Source organism: Equus asinus, chromosome 22 (assembly GCF_041296235.1).
Source record: "Equus asinus isolate D_3611 breed Donkey chromosome 22, EquAss-T2T_v2, whole genome shotgun sequence".
Lineage (NCBI taxonomy): Eukaryota > Metazoa > Chordata > Mammalia > Perissodactyla > Equidae > Equus > Equus asinus.
This window is the reverse complement of record NC_091811.1, coordinates 12,179,526-12,199,156: the sequence shown is the minus strand read 5'-3', so window position 1 is coordinate 12,199,156 and position 19,631 is coordinate 12,179,526. Positions and strand designations below refer to the sequence as shown.

Here is a 19,631-nt window from a genome sequence, read left to right as displayed (position 1 = left end):
AGGGGCCAGGGCCCCACCCCGGGGAAGCCTCCTCACCTTCCACCTCGGGCCAGGGCCCAGGCTCTCACCTGCAGCCTGGAGGCCAGGTCCCTTCAGAGAGCTCCAAGGTGGATGCTGAGGGGGGTGACACGTTCCTTTCCCGCCTGCCATGCTCCCCACACACTGCCTTCCACAATCCTGCCTGCTGCACGTGGCCCCCCCGGCGCCCCCCAACTCTCTGGAACTCTGTCCAAGTGTCCATGACAGCCTGCTCATGCGCCTTCATCCTTCCTGGGTGCATGAATGGATTCTTCCACTCTGGGGCAGACACGAGAGGTCTCAAAGCACATCCCCTGGTTAGCACACGCAGACATAGCCTGGGAGGCTCGCCTACCATGCGGAGGAGCAGAGGGGCAGGTGACTGGGGGGAGGAGTGCCAGGGCCCTCATATGTCCCTCTGGGTTCCAGGCTGGCCTGCGTACCCTGCACGACATCGGGCCCGAGATCCGACGGGCCATCTCTGGAGATCTGACAGCCGAGGAGGAGCTGGACAAGGCCATGAAGGAGGCCGTGTGTGCGGCCTCCGAGGACGACATCTTCAGGGTGGGTAGATGCACAGTCGCACTCATGTCCCTTTGTAAAGTTCAGTGTGAGGCCAGAGGGTGAGCTGGTGTCTGCCAGAAGATCCAGGGAGACAGCCCTGAGCTCTATGGCAGATTCCAAGCTCATCCCGCTCGGCTGTTTCCTATCCCACTGTCTTTTCCAAGCCTGACTCCACCTGAGGCCAGGGCTCCCAGATATGGCAGCTCCCAGAGCTTCGCTGGCTCTCAGGGAAGGAGGGGAGGAGCCGCTTTCCTAAGGGAAACGTTTCCTAAGAAAAACTGCTACATTAGAAGTTGCAAAGTGGTGGCCCCTGGGCCACGTCCAATCTGCAGACCTGTTTTGTTTGCCAACATTTGAAAATCTGGCACCTTCAAATAAAAATCTAGACTTCTGGCTTCTCTTAAAAAAAAATCAGATGATCTGGCAATATTGTGCTTGGGTCCTCATATGGCAGCACAAGGCTGAAACCAAGAGTCGATTGTCCTTTGGGGATAGAGCGTGTGTTCTCAGGTCACTAAAGTCCCCTCCGGCCTCTGTCTCTGCTCCTGGACACGGAAGCTGACCAGGAGCTGCAATAGGAAAACTAAACAGGACCGTGCAGGAAAAACAGAACTCTTATGTCCAGCTCTCTTCACTCATTTGTGGTACCCTGAAGGTATTTGGCTAAAAATCCTTCTATAGCAAGGGAGAAGCTACCAACCATACTTGCACCAAGGCCCTGTCCCTCCCAGCCCCCATGCCCGGTCCCCGGGCTGTCGAACACGGTGAGGTAAGATGAGCCCGTCCCGCCTGTGGCTGTCTTCTCATCACCATCCTCATTCTCATCACTATGAAATGTTCATCACTGAATGGCCTCGGGGATGCATCACCACGTTAACACCACCCCAGTGAGACCCCAGAAACCTGTCAGCAAAGCCTAGCGACCTTCTGATGTCAAGGATTAGACCAACCCTTACAAATAGCTACTTGCCCACTTGCCCAGGACAAGGAAAGAATGCTGAGAAAAAACATTCGTTCCTGATTTGAAATCTCCTGGAGAAAGGAAGCCATAAAATGATTGATGTAGTAAATTCTTCCTTATTTTCAAAACCATTTGGCCAACACAATTTCTAGCTCAGTGAGCCAGTGGATTTCCATTTTTAAAAATCTGGTTAGAAACTTGTGGTCTCTTTCCCCATCCCTTGGCCCTCACAGTGCCTGCCTCAGAGCTGCCAGGCCAAGCTGCTGGCTGCAGTTACGGATTGCCGTCCTAGACTTGTCCTTGAGACTCAACCCCAGTCTTCAGGGGGGTCATTAGAAATTTCCAGGCAGCAGCCTCCCTGCCTGACTCCACAGGAGTCCTCTCCCCACCGTTCCCCCAGCCGTCTTAGAGGGGAGTGTCGGGGTCCCTCCTTCTTGAGCTGCCAGGCCATGTGGGTGAAGAATTCCTGGCTGGCCATGTGCTGCCTGGCGTGGCCACACTCGGCAGGGCAGACACCTTCCGTGCCCGCACTTCTCTGAGCTGGCTGTCTGGGGAGAGGTGGCTGAGGGGCCTTCTCCTCCACCCACCCCTCCCATCTTGCCTGCAGAGGGCTGGTGGCCTGTTCGGTAACCACGTCAGCTACTACCAAAGCGACGGCCGGAGCGCCTACCCCCAGACCTTCACCACCCAGCGCCCACTGCACATCAACAAGGCGGGTAACAGCCAAGGCGACACTGAGTCGCCATCCCACGAGAAACTGGTGGACTCCACTTTCACCCCCAGCAGCTACTCGTCCACTGGCTCCAACGCCAACATCAACAATGCCAACAACACTGCCCTGGGCCGCTTCCCCCGCCCCACCGGCTACCCCAGCGCGGTCAGCACCGTGGAGGGCCATGGGCTCCCCCTGTCTCCTGCCATCCGGGTGCAGGAGGCAGCGTGGAAGCTCAGCTCTAAGAGGTAAGCAGGAGGGTGGGGCACCTAGGGTGCACGGGGGCCTCCCGCACTCCAGCCCAGAGGGGAACGGGGGGAGGAGAGCTTGGCCCCGAGGCCTGCCACTCAGCCCTCAAGCTGGGGTGAGGTTGCTGCCCCAGACTGCAGAGAGACAGCTAGGCAAACGCTGCCACCCAAGTCCTACCCTTGATGAAACGTGGCAGCTGCGCTCAGGGGAAGGCCCAGTGGCCCCACTGGCCGCCGGGTTCGGAGGCGCACACCTCTGGACAGAGCCTCCTCTGCTCTCAGCCTCCTTGAGCAGAGGAGCCCTGGCTGCTGCCCCCGTGATGTTTGCATCCTAGCTACACAATAGTTCCCTGGCCTTTCCCAAGTCTCTGCTGAAGCCTGGCCTTCGGCCCAACTGGGATGGGAATAGAGACCCCGCCTCTTGCTTAGACCCTTCTCACCCCTCCATGGAGAGGCATTTTGGTGGCAGGAGGCCCTTGGCTGTAGCACTTGCCCATTCTGCCCCAGTGTAGCATCAGTCCTGGTAGTCTTGACTGCACCTCCCACCTGCGGACTCGCTCTTTTCCCCCATCCTCTGCTCCTTGGTGCTCCAGGATGCACTGCTGTGATGTGTTGGGATGGTAGGTGCCTCCTCCCGTGCTCCAGGCCTGGGCCTGGAGGGTCTTCTCCCCGTTTGTGTCAGCAGCTCCAGGGTTCCCGAGGTGGGATGGGAGACGACACGCCTCCGCATCTTGCCATACCACCCTTAGTGAGGCTGCTCTTCCAGAGCAGGACAGCCACCTACAGCAGGACGGCAGACCCCAGCATGCCAGGTTCTTGGGCAGATCTTCTTTCCTGCCCTCTAGTTCAGAAAATAATCAAGAAGTACAAATGTCTTTCTAAATCCCCAGACAAGTGTCCTGAAACTGCTTTCATCCAAGGAGCCAGCAGCCCTGCCCTGGTTCCCTTCAGAACATCCATTATCAAGTGGCCACATGTAAGCCCACACAACCTGGGAATTTAATGGTATCTGATGATAGGCAAGTCAAAGTGGCCATCCATCTACCTTACTCTCTGGAAGACTGGCCGGTTAAACCCCCAAAAGCAGTGTTGGGTGAGTCCTTCAACTCAGGCGACATATATTGCTGCCCTCTATGCGCAAGGCAGTGTGCTTAGCCCTGGTTTTGTATGCTGATCAAAGAGGCTGGCTTTGCATAGGAGAATATCAGAGTTTAAGTGGCCGGCCCGCTGGATGTGGAGGCTGGTGGTCTTGGTGGCCCACTCCCTTTTCCGCAGCCCTCCTCCCCTTTTGCAGCCTTCAGGGGCTCAGTCCTAGTACCATTTTCTCCCCCGCTCGCCTTAGCAAAACCTCTTCTTAAGGAAGGTTTATTGTGTCCATCAGTGGCTTCTCAGTGTCAACTAATACCTCCCTCAAAAAGTGTTTTCATATTAAACTTTGTTCTGTGTTAAATAAAGGGAGAGTGATTTTTAGAGAGGAAATAGGGAAAGCCATCAGGGGATTTTCTTCCTCTCCCCACAGACACATCTATCAATGACATGTGACACACGCAAAGCACCTAGCACCATGCCTAGCTCATAGTCAGTGCTCAGCAAACGCTGGCCCCCTCCCTTCCCTCACAGTTGGTGGAAAACCACACTCAGGGCACCAGGCTTCAGCTTGGTGAAGAGGAACCACTTAACCAAAGTTCTGGCTCTGGGGCCTTGTCCTTTGTGTCATAGCTCAAGGCTAACTGCCGTGGCTCCAGCAGTGGCTTTGTCTTTGCTGGGGACATGCCAGCACATCTTGCACACAGCAGCCCCCAAGAAGTGGTGTTGCCTGCCTGCCGCCATTCTCCATCTCCAGCTCATCCCATGTGCCAAAGCTCCTTCCGCACTCCTGTCCTCCCACTCCCTCCAGAACCTTCGACATCTCATCTGTCCTTCCGACTGTGGGGTGGGCAGCCATTTGGTGGGGCCTTACCCAGAGAATTACCCTTGCCCTTCCAGAGGGGCTCACAGGCCAGGCTCAAAGCTGGGGCCCGATTCAGCACTCAGCTCTGAAAGGATAAACTGGGATATTTCTCTGATGCCCTCTTGGGTCTGAGGATAAAGTGGGCCCCAACATTCAGGATCTATAGGAAGAAATATTGAGGGAGGCACCAAGCTAGGTGCAAACAGGAAAAGGGAGAACATCTAGACCAGAGCTAAAGAAGACATGACCAAATGAGCAGAAGACCCTGGCCTGGAGGGAAAGCAATATAATCCAAGGCACATCCTGGTGTGAGAGGGTCTCAGGCTCAGCAGGGGCTCAGACTCAGCAGGGACTCAGGCTCAGGAGGGACTCGGGCTCAGGAGGGACTCAGGCTTAGGAGGGACTCAGGCTCAGCAGGGGCTCGGGCTCAGCAGGGGCTCAGGTTCATGCCCCTCTGCTCGGAAGAATAAACCATCTATGTGAGGATTTTCTGTGCCTTCATTCCAGGGAGCTGATCTCAAACTCCAAGGCATGTCAGGATATGACACCAGTAACTTCTCAGCTCTGCCCCACAAATGCCAAAGGCCTATCTGTCTATAGTAGAGAGAAGGGACAGCCCTCTCACTGGCCCACCCTGCCCTATATATTCAGCCCAGGACCCTTCTTTAAAAGCTGACCCTTCCCACCTTTCAAAGCATTGTCTCATCTTTTCCTTTGTTTGTTACTCACAGCAAGCTCTGAGGCAGGCAGGGCATGTGTCACTCTGATTCTGTTGGTGAAGATACTGAGACATGGGGGCTAGGTGACCTAAGCCAGAGGGTAACTGAATTGGGGTCAGAGCTCCGATCTCCTTGGATCCTAACCCGGAGGTCCTTCTCCCACGTAGAATCCTAACCCTAATCCTAATGCTTGTGTGGTTCTGTGGCTGCATCAGCATTGCGGAGGAAGAAGCCACAGCAGTTGTGTGTGCGTGCGTGTGCTGCCTTTCTTGCTGAGGGCAGGGGAGGAGGGCTGGCAGTTTCTGATTATTTTTCTCCGTCTTGGACACTTTAGGTGCCCCTCCCGGGAGAGCCAGATAGCCATGGTGTGTCAGGAGGAGGTCTCTCACGAGGAGACCTATGACGTGAAGATGAGCGAAGACCCCCAGCGCGGCAGCGAGCCGAGCCTCATCTCCACGGAGAGGTGAGCCTGCTGCCTCCGCCCCTGGAGGGGGCACGTCCCTGGAGGCCTCCTCTGGGCCTGACTCGGGGAGGGACGAGGCCACACATCAGAGCATGTCACCTCATTATGGAGATGAAGCCCCCGACCCACACACACATCGCCTTCCTCACGATACAGTGCTTTCAGGAAAATTTCTAAACATTCTTTCTTAAACTTTTTGACTACAGCCAACCACCATAGAGATATTTTATGGTGAGACCCGGTACACACCTGCATGTGTTGGCAAGTGAACAAAGGTTTATGGGACCACTTACCACGAAGCCCCCCAGCAGAGGGCGCTGTGGGCAAACTGCTGAGATTTTGTCAGGGCTGGAATTTTTTAAGAGAAGGGTTTCTTAACTGCTTTGGATAAGAAGAAAATATAATAGGGAGGGCTTACCAAGTTGAAAATGAGAGGAAAGTCTTGGCGGTTTTCGTTCAAAAGCTTTTATGACATCTACAAATGCTTGAAGGCAGTATGCCGGGGGCAGAGAAGGCAGCGCCGTCTCCGCTGGAAGTGTGTGGACTCACACCAGGGGCAGTCATTGCCTCATCTGTAACATGAAGGGTTAGAATGCAGCCTGGCTTCTTGGGCTGCGGGCTGCTCCCACTAGGACTGTAGAACCAACTTATTGGATTGCAACCGACATTTTTTAATGAAGTAGAGCAGACTAAAGTAGAACAGAGGCTATCAGAGTACAATGCATGCAATAAAGGTAGGCGTGGTTCATGGAGTTTATCCAATGGGTATGTCTGTGCGTCCTGGAACTATGTAATATACTTTTTCTTGTGAGTCCGCATCAAAAAGGCCTAAAGGGGCCAGCCGGTGGCACAGCAGTTAAGTTCGCACACTCGACTTTAGCAGTCCAGGGTTCGCTGGTTCGGATCCCAGGCACAGACCTACGCACTGCTTATCAAACCACACTGTGGCAGGCGTCCCACATATAAAATAGGGGAAGATGGGCACGGATGGTAGCTCAGGGCCAATCTTCCTCAGTAAAAAGAGGAGGATTGGCAGCTGATGTTAGCTCAAGGCCAATCTTCCTCAAAAAAAAAAAGTGATAGAAGCCATTGACCAGATTGCCCTGAGATCCGTCCAGCTCTGCTGTTCACTACCTGGAGGACCGAGTGTTTGTTGTAGGCAGCTGCTTACATGCTCTTGATGAAGAGGGGCACAGGCAGGGAGAAATTAGCTGCGGGGGGGGGGGGGGGGGGGAGGGGGGGGAATGTTTGGGCTAAACTTGCAAGTAGTTGTGATAAACAGCATCAGCATATGTAAACAGAGGAGCCCAGGCCATTCCCGGAAAGAACTTTGTGGGCCTAGAATTTTTTCCAACGTTCTCAACGACCTCAATCCAAGAGAGGCTCCATGGCCTCAGATCAGAAATGCAGGGCTCGCGGGAGACAGGCTGTGTGAGACACTGCATGCCAGAGAGCAGGCCCAGCTCCCTGGGGCGGCAGCTGCCTGCTGCCCCTCCCCAAACCTTTGGGAAAGCACAAAGTGGGGGCTCCCTTCACCAAGGAGAAAAGCAAACTGCCTTCTGGGCTGGCAGCTGTCCCTCTGGGGTGGCAATTCTCAGCCTCTAGGAACAAGCCCCAAGAGTTCTCTGTTCCAGGCTCTCTTATCAGGATGATGAGCATCGACAGCTGACACCCCCCGAGGAGGACAAGAGGGACATCCGGCAATCTCCAAAGAGAGGTTTCCTCCGCTCCGCCTCCCTAGGTAAACACTCAGCCTGCTCTCCAGATGTGGCCGGCCAGCGCTCTCTCTGAGATCGATGGTCAGGCACTCAGGGAGGGCTGAGAAGTTCCTACAGCTGGGCGGTGGGCTGGGCTGATTTCCAAAACAACGGAACAGAATTCCAAGGGCAGGGGTCGTGGGATGGGACTTGGACATATACTACATGATATGTCTCAGAGAAAGGCGGAGGGGAAAGAGGAGGTGTGTCCGGGGCCACTAACACTGCCCCTTGCCCCCTCCCTGGGTACGACCGTCACAGACCTGCACCCACCCTTCCTGTGCTGAGCCCGGTTCTTTGACTGGCTTTGCAGGTCGTAGGGCCTCCTTCCACTTGGAATGTCTGAAGCGACAGAAGAGTCAAGGGGGAGACGTCTCTCAGAAGACAGTCCTGCCCTTGCATCTGGTTCACCATCAGGTAGCCCAAACTCTTGGTCAGGCCACTGCCCTCCACTAGCAGGCTAGACAACCCCATGATTATGGGCAAATCCCCAAGATACCAGTCAGTCTTCCTGTCGCAGACCCTGCCACATCCCTACCCTGGTCCTAGCCACCCCCAGGCGAGGGGGCTTTTCCTATACAGGTGAGAACCTTGAGAAGGGCTGTCACTTCCCGGGGGGAGCAGGGTGCGGGGAGGAGGACGGTAGACACCTAGGAAATACTGGTGAGCAGGAGCTCCTCACAGGTCCCGAAGGATCAGCGGCTGTGGGATCCCACCTGAGCTTCCTTCTCACAGGGGCGCAGATGCTGCCTCCCCAGACGCTGGCTTATACTACAGGGCACTCAGGCAGGTGTGGTCGTACCTAGAGTTGCAAGACACCTGGAGATTTAGCTGCACAAAAATCTATACCCTGAAATATAGAAATGGTCAAAGACTCTGCCAGCAACAGGGTCAGGAGCAGAGAATGACATCCAGGGAGAGCCCATAGTTGGAATGTCTCTTGGCACGGCTGACTCCAGCTGAGCTAGTGAAATCCGAGACGCCAGTATCAAATGGACTCTTAGGATCTCACAACTCATGGAAACCTCAGTTATCTAAGGTCAATCTCTTACCTCCAGGCAGATTAAGGTCTAAACTAGAGTTTATCTCTTTAATTGTATTCTCCGTACACCGGGCCTGCGCTTTAAATGATTTTTTTATACCCAAAGGCATTCCCCTGCCAATCAAAGCTTATAATCTGCATAAGATGGCCAGTGTGGCTCGGCTAAGTTGGTATTATTTCAGCTCAGAGGAATACACTGTTTTGCTGAGCCTGTGTGGCACTGCCTACATACATATGATTTCCTCTGGGCTTTCTGGAATTGAGCACAGCCTTACACTTCCCTCAGATCTCCAGGGACCCGGGCTGGGGACCATCAAGAGCAGTGGGCAGGGGCGGCTGGCAGGCTGAGGGGACACTGTGTGTGCTATTCTAAAAGATCTCCAGAAGCTGATCTCACCCATCTGTTCTCATCATGCTGAAAGGCAAGGACTCCTGTCTGTTTGCAGTCTCCCCTTTATGCCTTTCCAGACCCTCCAACCGCAGCCATGACGCCCCCTTCACTCTGCCCCTTGGGCTGGGCTTTCCCACCACACAGTGTGGTTCTCCCAGGATGCATCACATCAGAGCAGGTCACTGTGGCATCTAGGATGAGGCCGTGACCTGCCCTCAGGACCCTCAAGCACAGTGGGGGACAGATAGCTTCCTCACAACACAGTGTAAGGTTGGAACAATAGCTGAGACAAGCTGAGCTGGAGATTAGTGGGACGTTATTAACGGCCCAATTGACTGTAAAACTTAGACAGTCAGCCCTGTTTTGTCAAGCTCTGTGGCACTCAGCGTCCTTCCTGACAGGCCTTCTTTCCCTTGAGCCTCACTCAGCCCCAGGCGGAGGGACACGGGCCTGCTGCTCTGCTTTTCCAGGTGATGCAGGCGCCATTCTCTCTCCTCTACTAATGAGATACCAAAAGTGAGAGAAGCCACAGCTCACAGGTGGTGGGCCAGCACTGAAGAGCCGGTGATCTCAGTGCCACTCCTGATTCTCAGCTTTCTGACTTTAGAGTAGAAAGAGATCACTTCAGACTGAGATGATCACAAAATATATTTTAGGATAGATGAAACTCAGGGTAGGAGTCTGGCAGGTGAAAATATGGCGGGGTGAGTTCCAGGCTGGGGGACCCAGCTGGAAACAACAGCTGCCAGGAGGCAGACGCCTGCCTCTCTGGCCTGAGCACTCCTAGTGACTCGTGCTTGTGTGTCTGCAGGCATTGGCAGTGGCAGGCCTGAGCCCCCTCCTCCAGAGAAGCCGTGCCCCCACCACCTGCCCCCAGCCCTGGGCCACGCCCAGCAGCCAAGGCTGGCCCCCGAGGCCCATCCCCACCCTGCGGCTGGAGGGGGCCGAGTCCAGCGAGAAACTCAACAGCAGCTTCCCGTCCATCCACTGCGGCTCCTGGTCTGGGGAGCCCACGGCCTGTGGTGGGGGCAGCAGCGCCCTCCGGAGAGCCCGGCCTGTGTCCCTCACAGTGCCCAGCCGGGCCGGGGCCCCGGGCAGGCAGCTCCACGGCAGTGCCAGCAGTCTGGTGGAAGCGGTGAGTCAGAGCTGCACGGCGGACAGGGCAAGGAAAGGCCGCGGGCAGCACGGGGACTTTGCATGGACAGCTGAGACGGGAGGACCCAATTCTTTCCCGAGTAGATTGGATGTCGGTCTCTTGGGCAGAAAGGCCCTCACTCTCGGGGCCTGCAGAAGGAGGGTGTGGCCTGCGGGAAATTATGACCACACAAGACCGCTCTTGGCTTCTGTTGGGCCTGACGCAGAGGGAAAGAGAAACTACTGAGCAACATGTCCCTGCTACAGGCCAGCGAGGCCCGGAGGGCTGTGGGGCTCCCGTGTACAAGCCCCAGGTCTGCTGCGACTGTTCCAGTGCAAGTGTGAGCTTGGGCTGCATTCGAGCCTGTGGAGAGTCAGTGTCTGTGCTCCGGGAGCCTGGGGCTCATTGGAATAACCTAGGGAGCTGCAGCAACCTAGGACCAATTAAATGGATATTTTTGAAAGCCCTTTGGTCATTCTAATGCACAGCCAGGGTTGAGAACCACTGGTCTAGAACAGGCGTGCTTTCAGTCCCACCATACTCTGCCCTGGTCAGAGCCTCTAGTGCAATCCTGGCACCACATTTTAGCAGATCTTTGACAAATTGGAACAAGCCCAGAGAAGGACAGTCAGGTTGGCAAGGTCCCTAGAAGCCATTTCCTATGAGAACAGTTCAAGGGAATTAGGGAAGAAACCCTGGAGAAGAGATGATTTAAGAGGCCATGATAGACATCTCAACCCTGGGAGGGCTTCATGGCCAGGTCTTGAGTACTGGACCAGAGTGACTAGATCAACCTGCCGGGCAGGGGAGATGTCACCTTCCCTGTGACAGAGGCTTCCACATGAGGCGGGCTTTCCTATAAAGGAGTGAGCCCCCACACTGGACACATGCTAGCTAGCAGAGACGAGACCCGTCCAGTCATCAGACTGTCGTGTGAGGTGGGGAGTTAGACCAGATGACTTCTAAGGTCCCTTCCAACTCTAAAAGCCTGTGATGCTTTGCCAGGCCCTGTTGTCCCTTCCTCAGGTCACAAAGCTCCATTGTGGACACTGCTCTGGGTGCAGGCTAAGGCCGAGGAGCAGCCTCTCTGCTCTCGTGCGCTCTCATTGTGACGAGGAGAGACACACAGTAGACAAACATCATGTAACCCATCAGGAAGGGGTGGGAGCCGTGAAGACAGATTAAGCAGGATAAGGAGATCCAGAGTAGTGAGGTGGGGGAGCAGGACAACACAACTGGGAGAAAAGTCTCCCATTCTTCACTCTGTTGCTTCCCAGCCCCTTGGCTCAGTAGCTGACCCCTCTTCCCCCTGGGAAGGAGGGAGAGGTTCGGGATCACCTGCTGGCCTGCCAAGCAGCCGCAGAGGCAGGCTCATGCCTGGTGCCTTGCACTCCAGGATCCTCACGCCCAGGAAGGCAGGTGGCGGGCAGTGGGCACCGGTTAACGCTTCACCACAGGAGAAGGAAGCTTTCTTGGAAAGAATGCTATGGGAGCATCTAGGGGTGCCGGGGAAGAGAGAAGATAGGGCAGGCTGGGTTCTGCCCAGGCGGCAGCCCCGCAGCCCCCCGGCCCCTCTGTGAGCCAGCTTGTCGTGTATTTGATAACAGTCTTACAGTACCCCAGCCCAAACGTCTCTCCTCTGACCCACACACCCCTAATTCCTTCGGGAGGTGCCCCATCTCCACTCTTGTGCTCTGGGCACCCCTCCCGACACACACACACACACACACACACACACACACACACACACGCACGCCCGCGCGCACACAAACTTCCTGAAGTCACCAGCCCGAAGCCCCTTGCTCTGGCCCTGAAGGGCAGAGTAGAGCTCCAGGAATAATGTTCCTCTTTGGTTCTTCTTCGTGCCCCCCTTCAGGTCTTGATTTCAGAAGGACTGGGGCAGTTTGCTCAAGATCCCAAGTTTATCGAGGTCACAACCCAGGAGCTGGCTGACGCCTGCGACATGACGATAGAGGAGATGGAGAACGCTGCCGACAATATCCTCAGCGGGGGCACCCAGCAGAGCGCCAACGGCACCCTCTTCCCTTTTGTTAACTGCAGGGACCCAGGGCAGGACCGAGCAGGGGGCGAGGAGAACGAGACCTGCGCGCCAGCCCTGGAGCGTGGGAAGAGCGAGGGGGAGCCCCAGGACAGCAGAGCCTGCGGCGGCAGCCTGTAGGAGCCGGGGCTGGGGAGATGCTGGGTTTTTTATTTGTTTCAATGTTCCTAATGGGTTCGTTTCAGAAGTGCCTCACTGTTCTCGTGACCTGGAGTTAACCGGAACAGCGTCTTCATTCATTTCGTTGGGACAAGACGCAGAGTTGAGTGGTACCGAGAGTCGGCTTTTCAGGGGGGAAGAAAAGCAGCAACCCCAGTGTGTGTCCACAGAGGCAGAGTGGTGAGGAGGAGAAGGTGGAAGAATCAGGGAGGGAGAGCAAGAGAGGAGACGCCTGCCCTCCCGTGATATTTCAGGCCCTGCACGAGGAGCCAACTGTCGCCTCCGGGCATGAAAGAGAACCTCAGCTTCCTGCGGTAGCCCTCACCAAAAGGACCCTATGTCAAACGGGTGTCTTTCAACTTTGCTTGTAAAAAAAATCATTTTGCACATATTCTGTATGAGCCTCACTGTCTCCATAGAGCCAGGGCCCTGCGGATTTGCAGAAGGAAGCGGGCGTGACTTCGGCGAGGACCCAGCCCCAACCCAGAGAGGGAGGAGGAAGCAGCGAGAGGCGCGGGAGCCGGGGAGCCGGGGAGCCGGGGAGGCGGGCCGGAGGGCGGGGCGCCGCGGGCGGGCGGAGCTCCTGCTGAGCGCTCTTTCGTTTCGTGGTTTGACATTTTTCTTGACAGCATGTTGCAGTTTTTGGGTTTTGGTTGTTTTTTTAATTATTATTTTGTTTTCCCAGGGGGAGGGGAGGAAGAAGAGCGTTTACAAAGTTTTGTAGCCACCCACCTTGCTGTTTTCACTTTTGCAAATGTAAATCGGGTTTGGTTTTATTGTATTATTTAAACGGTTGTGGGATCCTTTTCTACGGAGGGTTCAGTGGAACCGCTGTAGGAGAGTTTTAGCAGCCATTGTGTATGCCCAATAATTTGTTATAATTTCCGTAGATAGTAACAAAAATTTTGGGGGGTTTGATTTTATAATTTAAAGATAATCAGCAATGCACTTGATATGGTCTTGCACATATGGGTGATTGAGTTGGGTTCTTCTTAATGCTGGGTGTGTTAGTGGGTGCCAGCAAGGGGAAGCATGCACGAGAGAGTCTGTGTGTGTGTTCCGTGTGTGTGTGTGGTGGGTCGTCTGTGTGTCATATGTGTGTACGTGCACGCACGCGTGAGCGTGAGTCCAGCTCCCCCTTCCGATTTGACTGTGGGGAGATCTGAATCTGGGGCCATGCGAAAGCAAAAACAAACCGCTGTCTCTGCTTCTGAAACGGGAATCAGTAACTCTTTGCATTTTCTGTCCCACAAGATATGCAAAAACAATGCAATAATATTCATTTTAAAAATACAGTTGTGAGTTGTGTTGGCATTAAAACTGTATTTAAAAAAACCACACAGAAATTTAAGGGAAAACTCAAGAAGACATTTTGCTTCGACATATTCCGTGTAATGTTTTGTTGCATTGATAATGTTTCTGTTGAAGAAACCGTTATACTTGAATTCAGGTCAGTTTCAGTATTTTACAAATATTTTTTTAAAACTGAATTGCAGTTGTGCCAAGCGAATATAATGAATTGAATTAAGTTTGTTTTGAATTCACTTCTTGTATATTTTGCTGCATGTAAGTAAACCATTTTGTATTTCGAGTGTGACAAGCTATACCGTTGAACTCTTAAGTGCTTTTCTATATGTGGCTGGGGGAAAGGGAAGGATTTTTCTTTTGCTTTGCACAATGCGCAGAGGGATCACCAGTGTAGATCCTGGCTCTCCCACCCACAAACAGGTTTGGACACTTCTGTTTTGCATATCTTGTGTTCACTTCCATTTCCCTCAGCTTTTCTAAAACTATATGATAGGTATATTTGTACTGCATCTTGCTTTGAGAGGCCAGGACGTATCTTATTCCAGTCTTCACTTTATCCACTATTTGCTCTAGTTCTCTGATTTGGGATTTCTCTAGAAATCACCGTGAGGGGCCATGAGGCATTTGGGGGCGGAGGCACGACTGACTTCTGCCTTCACTCCCGCAGTGCACACCTGGCCTGGCGGTTTCCTTGGGAGAGCTCGCAGGGACTGAGGGGTGGGATTAGAGTCGGGCTGGTGGGAGGGGAAGGGAGTCTTCACTCTGGCAGCTGCTATACCCAGACGCTGACAGCAGGGACCAGAGAAAGGCAACTGGGTAAAGTCCTTGTCTATCCAAAAGGCAAGTCTGTCTTGCTCACTTCTCCATCTTCTCCTCACTCTGGTCCAGGATCTCCTCCAGACCTGCCGTAGTGTGTGTGGTCTCTGTGCAGGGGGCCAGGGCAGTGAGGAACATCAAGAGTCACAGTGAGAGTGGGACCAGTGACTGTGGGCGCGTCTCTTAGGCCTGCTTGCATCTACGTAGAACATCGCCCTATTGGTGCCGTTTCCTTTAGGGAGATTTCAACAATGATGGTTGAAAGGGACTGATCTGGGGAAAACAGAACCCAACCATTCATCTAGAATTTACCCAATGAAACTCTTCCAGTCCCAGTGTTCTCTCAGCCCTTCTTGGCCCTTACATGATCAACCTAGAAATTATAATCAAGGAAAGTCCATTCCTCAGTGAAGATGAGTTTTATTTTCCTGGACCGATTCATGAAAAAGTAGAGAAATGTGCCCGACACCCACAGGTTAATTGCAGTCTAGAGACAGGAGAGTTTTTTCCTGTTTCTCCAAGCCCAGCTTATCCGAACTTTCTCGGGTCCTTTTCGGTGCCATCAAGGTCTTCCAGAAATTCAGTTTAGGTGTCATTCTTTGTCCACTTTCCCCAAATGTCTGCCTCTGTGCTGCTGAGATGTTCGTTATGCTGGAGAGGGGAGCCCTTTTGGATCAATGTCTGGTTCTTGCTGCACATGTGGCCCCTAGGTAGAAATTTGGAATCTTAATTGACCACACACTCACACACACACGCAACCTCTTCATGCCACCTTCTGTTTTCCTTTTGGACTTTTCACCTGCATCACCAAATCTCACTGGCAAGTGGCATGGGCTCAGAGTGGGCTCAGGCCACCTACGCCCAGGACCCTGCCTAAGCATAGTCCCCTTACCCTTCACCACTATCACCCACAGGCTCCCTTCTCCTTTACAGCCAACTCTCAGGAAGATCAGCTAGGCCGCCTCCTCGCACCCTCCAAGAAGCGTGTCAGAAATGACAAGGGCACCTTGCCCTACGCTGCTGTGAAGGAAAGGAGTTTCAGGCGGGAGTCCCCTGTCTAGGGCAATGGGTCTTTCTGAGCCTGAGCTCATGACCGACTAGTATAGGATTAACATGTGATACCTGTCATCACGACAGACTGATAACAATTAATCAGGAAACGGATGAACCTCATCCACAGTGGACGGAGTGATGTTTACTCTCCCCCAAAAATAGAACTTTCCCCATGACCTTCTAAAGCATAGTCAGCAAATCTTCTGAAAACCCTTGAGTGGCAGGAGAAAAACAACCAGCGTCTGAGGACCAAAAGGACCGGAAGGAGTTGAAGTTCTGGGGTTTCATTTGTCCTCTGCCAGGCCCAGCCTCTTTTATTTCCACACCTTGGTCTTTTAATCACTATTCATATGCATGGCTACAGTAAGCAGAAAGATTCCCAGCTGTCTCCTTTCTGCCTGTTCCTAGAAGGTTCTTTTTGGTCTTGAGGTCAAAAGAGGAGGCTTCTTTCCTAGATTTGGCTCGATTCCTGAATTTTTCTCTGCTTTGCTTCAGAAGCTGTTAGGTATGGTCCCTCCCTCATCTTCTAAGTCTGACAGCTGTCCCGCTGACTAGAAAGTCCAAGGACAAAAGACTCTGTCTTTTATCCCCCTCAGTGGCCCTGCTTCCAAATTTCAGGGGCCTGTCTGGAGTGGAGCTGCCCACACTTTCTGACAGCCATCCTCTCTGCAGAACTTCTGATCATTCAGCAACCACAGAGAAGCATGCCTTTCAATGCCAGAGTAATATCTTTCTGAAAAACCAGAGCACCCTGAAAATGAGGAATCTGGTCATCAAAAGGATGATGGTTGTTTTACAGAGGCCAGCTGATACATGCACATCACTCCTGAAGGCCAAGAAATGTAACAAGAACTTGGATTGGGCACAGAGAAGAGCCCTGGGAGTCAGGGCTGTTAGCCTTGTCAGACTGTAGTCTTAAGTGTTGCTAAGGAGCATGATGGCATCTCCATCTCCAGAGATCTGGAAAAATTGAAATGTCACTGTCTAAGAGTTAGAAAGAGTTTAGCAAAGAGGCCAAGAAAAGAGCAATGTGTTTTAAAAGGACCCTTTCCGCCCTGGGTTAGTCAGAAAACTGCTGATGGAGCCCCAGCCGGTTCTGTTTGTTAAAGACGTGGCTCTGGTCTGGGAAAGTGGCAGCACAGAGAGACTGGAAGAGAAATGGGGCCACAAAAGGGCATGTCTTGACTCCCCGTGTGTCTTTTCCTGTTTTATGGAAAGAAGTGTCCAGTTGAGCCACCCACAATGGCCAGTACAGTGGAGAGGCTGATGCCTCAAGGATCTACTTTGGAAGAAGAGAAAAATAGAATTTTCACCTGACATTGTTTTCCCAGCCAGATCAACCGAGGCTGGCATCTGAGGACCCAGAGTGGGGAGACAAGGGAAGAAGCGTCCTCCAACTGCCAGGGCTAGAGCCTCCCTCCCCTTCCCCGAGCAGATGCTCTCTTCCGGCTTCCAGCCCTGGGGCCCAGTTTTCCCTCCTCCCTCCAGCCTAGTGAGAGGGACAGAGAACTGAAAGGATCCCGTGTGCAGATTCTTACACAGTTTCTTTGTGAAGCCATTTCTGGTTTCAACGTTATATATTTGTTTTTATTTCAAAGCAATGAAGCATTGTTCTATGGAGCCAGATACCAATATAAGAGGTAAACGCGTTCTGCCAGACTTCTACATTGTTGGGGAGACACTTGAACACCACACGGCACACACACCACACACCCTCACTCACATACACACTCTTGAACACACATCCTTAAGGGACAAGTGTGGGTTTGGGGCCGAGCTCCAGATGGATGCTTTTGTCCCAGCCCTAGCAGGCTGAGCACCATACAGAGAGAGGTGGAGACAGAACCAGAGTCACTTCCTTGGGTGGAAGGAGTGCCGTCTGGACCTATTATTACTGTAAACTAAATATTAATTTTCTACATTGAGAAAATACTCCTCCTAAAATCAAGACTTTTCTTCACATGATTTTAAGAGGCTTGCCCCACAGCGGTGCAGGGGCAAGGACCCTTAGGCTTCCTGGCATTTTTAAAAGGCCTTCCAGTTGGTCTCTGATAGGGAATTCCAGATTGCAGCAGAATACAGCGAGCTGAGTGGAACAAACGGATTCAGCACTGAGAGTAGAGTCCGAGTGAGGACCTGTGACATTCTTAAGTTCCTACTAAGTGAAGGATGGCAAGACAAAGGCTAGATAGTTAAACAGAAGCTTGAAGTGCTGCATCCCCAGAGTCAGATGCCCTCCCCTCAGGTCAGATCCTGGCCTTCTCACAGGTGGCCTCCCCTCCTCAATTCTCAGAGGCTAAATAATCTGACTTGTAGAAGCCTCCTAAAAAGGCGGTGTGACACTTTACCAGGAATCAGGCATTCACTACAAAGTTGCTGTCCAAAAATCACTCGTGTGCCTCATACATAAGAAAATATTTCGCCAAGGTCGTGATCAGACAAATCTCTTGGTGGAAGAGGTTGTAAGTATTGAGGGAGGGTGATGTCTACGTGAGGAAATACAGAAATGGACAGGATGGTTCCTATCCACAGTTTGGGCCTGGAAAGTCCTCATTCGGGTGTTCTCAGGGCCGTCAAGTCTTCAAGCAGGGGTGAGGAAGCAGGGCGCAGGCGGCTGCCTCAGTGTGACTCGCTGCCACAGGGGCCTGAGGGCAGCAGATCTCAGACCCCCGTGTGGAGTCTCTCCTGAGCCTGCAGCCAGGAGGAGAGAGAAGGGAAAGGAAGGCTGCTTTCTGTGGAGTCACAGGAGGAAGGAAAGAGGACAGGTCACTGGGCCCTGCACAAAGCCCCTTCCCTCTACAGCTTCCCGCCATGGAGAAACTATGCTGACGCTTACAAGGGAAAAATACACCTTGGGAATCTTGGGCAGATGGTCTGTACACAATCCTGTGCAAAAGGCTCTTTTAGAAGGCAACTCCGTGACCCAAATGCTATGGGCACCTGTCTGCTTGCATGCATCCCGCCATCCCCGTGTCACACTGCTGTCCGTTCCCCCAGACTTGGGATCCATCTCTTGACTTCCCAAGCAGATTCGGCACCACCCCACAGCTGCAGCGTGCCCTGCCCAGAGCGTATGTTGTTCTCCCAGGGTTTCACGGGAATAAAGTCTAGCACAGAAATAGGCTGTGGGTATTAAAGCATAAGCAGGTTTTGACAGGTCTGTAATGATCATCGTTGAGAACAACCTGTGGAAAAACACACAAGTTCACTGAGAAATAGGATGGCAGGTCCTCAGTGGGTGAAGTGCTGGAATGTCCGTTACTCTCATAATTTTCCTGTTTTAGTTTAATACAGGAAAGAGCTACGAAGCAAACTTTCCCTCTGTGCAAGAGGCTCCAGATTCAGCCCCTCCATCTCTCCTCTCCTCGCGCCCCCTGCTCAGGCCCACCTTCACTCCCCCACACCAGTCTGCCCCCTGCTTGTCCTCAGAGAGATGCAGAGCGGTGGACAGGCCTCCCCTTCACTCCACTGCCTGCCACCGCCCCCCCCCCCACACCTGCACACAACACACCTGCGCCTCCAGGCGCCTCGACGTCACAGTCTTACTGTTGTAAATATCGCTGTACAGTTTGTACTCATCCGCTAATCCCGTTATCAAAGGCCTCGCCTGCTGCGCCTTCTCGTCCTTGAGAAAGACCAGGGAATCTAGAAGGGACAGCCTTTCAAGAAGAGCTTCAGGGTCATCTCTGTGTGAGACGCTGTGTATATTCCTGTAAGATTGCATTTTTATCTAAGGAATGATGTTATTTAAAAAACAAACAAAAAAAAAACCAAAAAACAAGACTTGCAAATAAATTTCTTAACAATGTCTACACTGGTTTAATCGGATCTTCCCTTTTCCATATCCCCTCTCTTCTCCTGTTTCCTAAATGTCACAAAATATACTTCACTCTCCAATTATCATCTCAGGTCCTCCGAAGGGGAGGAAGGCTGGGAAAAACATGGAAATCTGAATCTAATGATAATCTCTAACCTTGTTTCAGCAATTAATCTCATTATCCACCTCTTCCTTCCAACGAAAAGGTGAACAGAAACATGGCCAGAGGTCGACAAGGACACCCAAGAGGAGGAATTAAATGGATAATCCGCAAAACAGACAGCTGCCCCCAAATGTCTGGAAAGGCACAAAACTGGTTTTGAATGAATGAAGGAACGGAGGAAGGTGGAGGGGGATCTGAGATGATAGATATTGAAGTGCTTTGAAGACTATAAAAATGCCAGGTAGTTTTTGGGTTTTCGGGGGTTTTTGGTTATTAAACTGACTTAGACAAAGCT

The 19,631-nt window shown here is 52.7% G+C and overlaps 1 protein-coding gene across 20 annotated transcripts in view; it reads left to right on the top strand.

Moving 5' to 3' along the window:
- Positions 1-19,166, top strand: part of CACNA1C (calcium voltage-gated channel subunit alpha1 C) — a 683,102-nt gene extending 663,936 nt beyond the window's left edge. For all 20 annotated transcript variants that reach the window (XM_070495018.1, XM_070495026.1, XM_070495017.1 and 17 more), the window contains 7 exons: positions 448-582; positions 2,151-2,503; positions 5,508-5,636; positions 7,271-7,377; positions 7,707-7,810; positions 9,638-9,961; positions 11,838-19,166. In XM_070495018.1, coding sequence (XP_070351119.1) covers positions 448-582; positions 2,151-2,503; positions 5,508-5,636; positions 7,271-7,377; positions 7,707-7,810; positions 9,638-9,961; positions 11,838-12,140 — 1,455 coding nt within the window. In that variant the 3' untranslated portion in view covers positions 12,141-19,166. The remainder of the gene's footprint in view (positions 1-447; positions 583-2,150; positions 2,504-5,507; positions 5,637-7,270; positions 7,378-7,706; positions 7,811-9,637; positions 9,962-11,837) is intronic.
- The last annotated feature ends 465 nt before the right edge of the window (positions 19,167-19,631 follow it).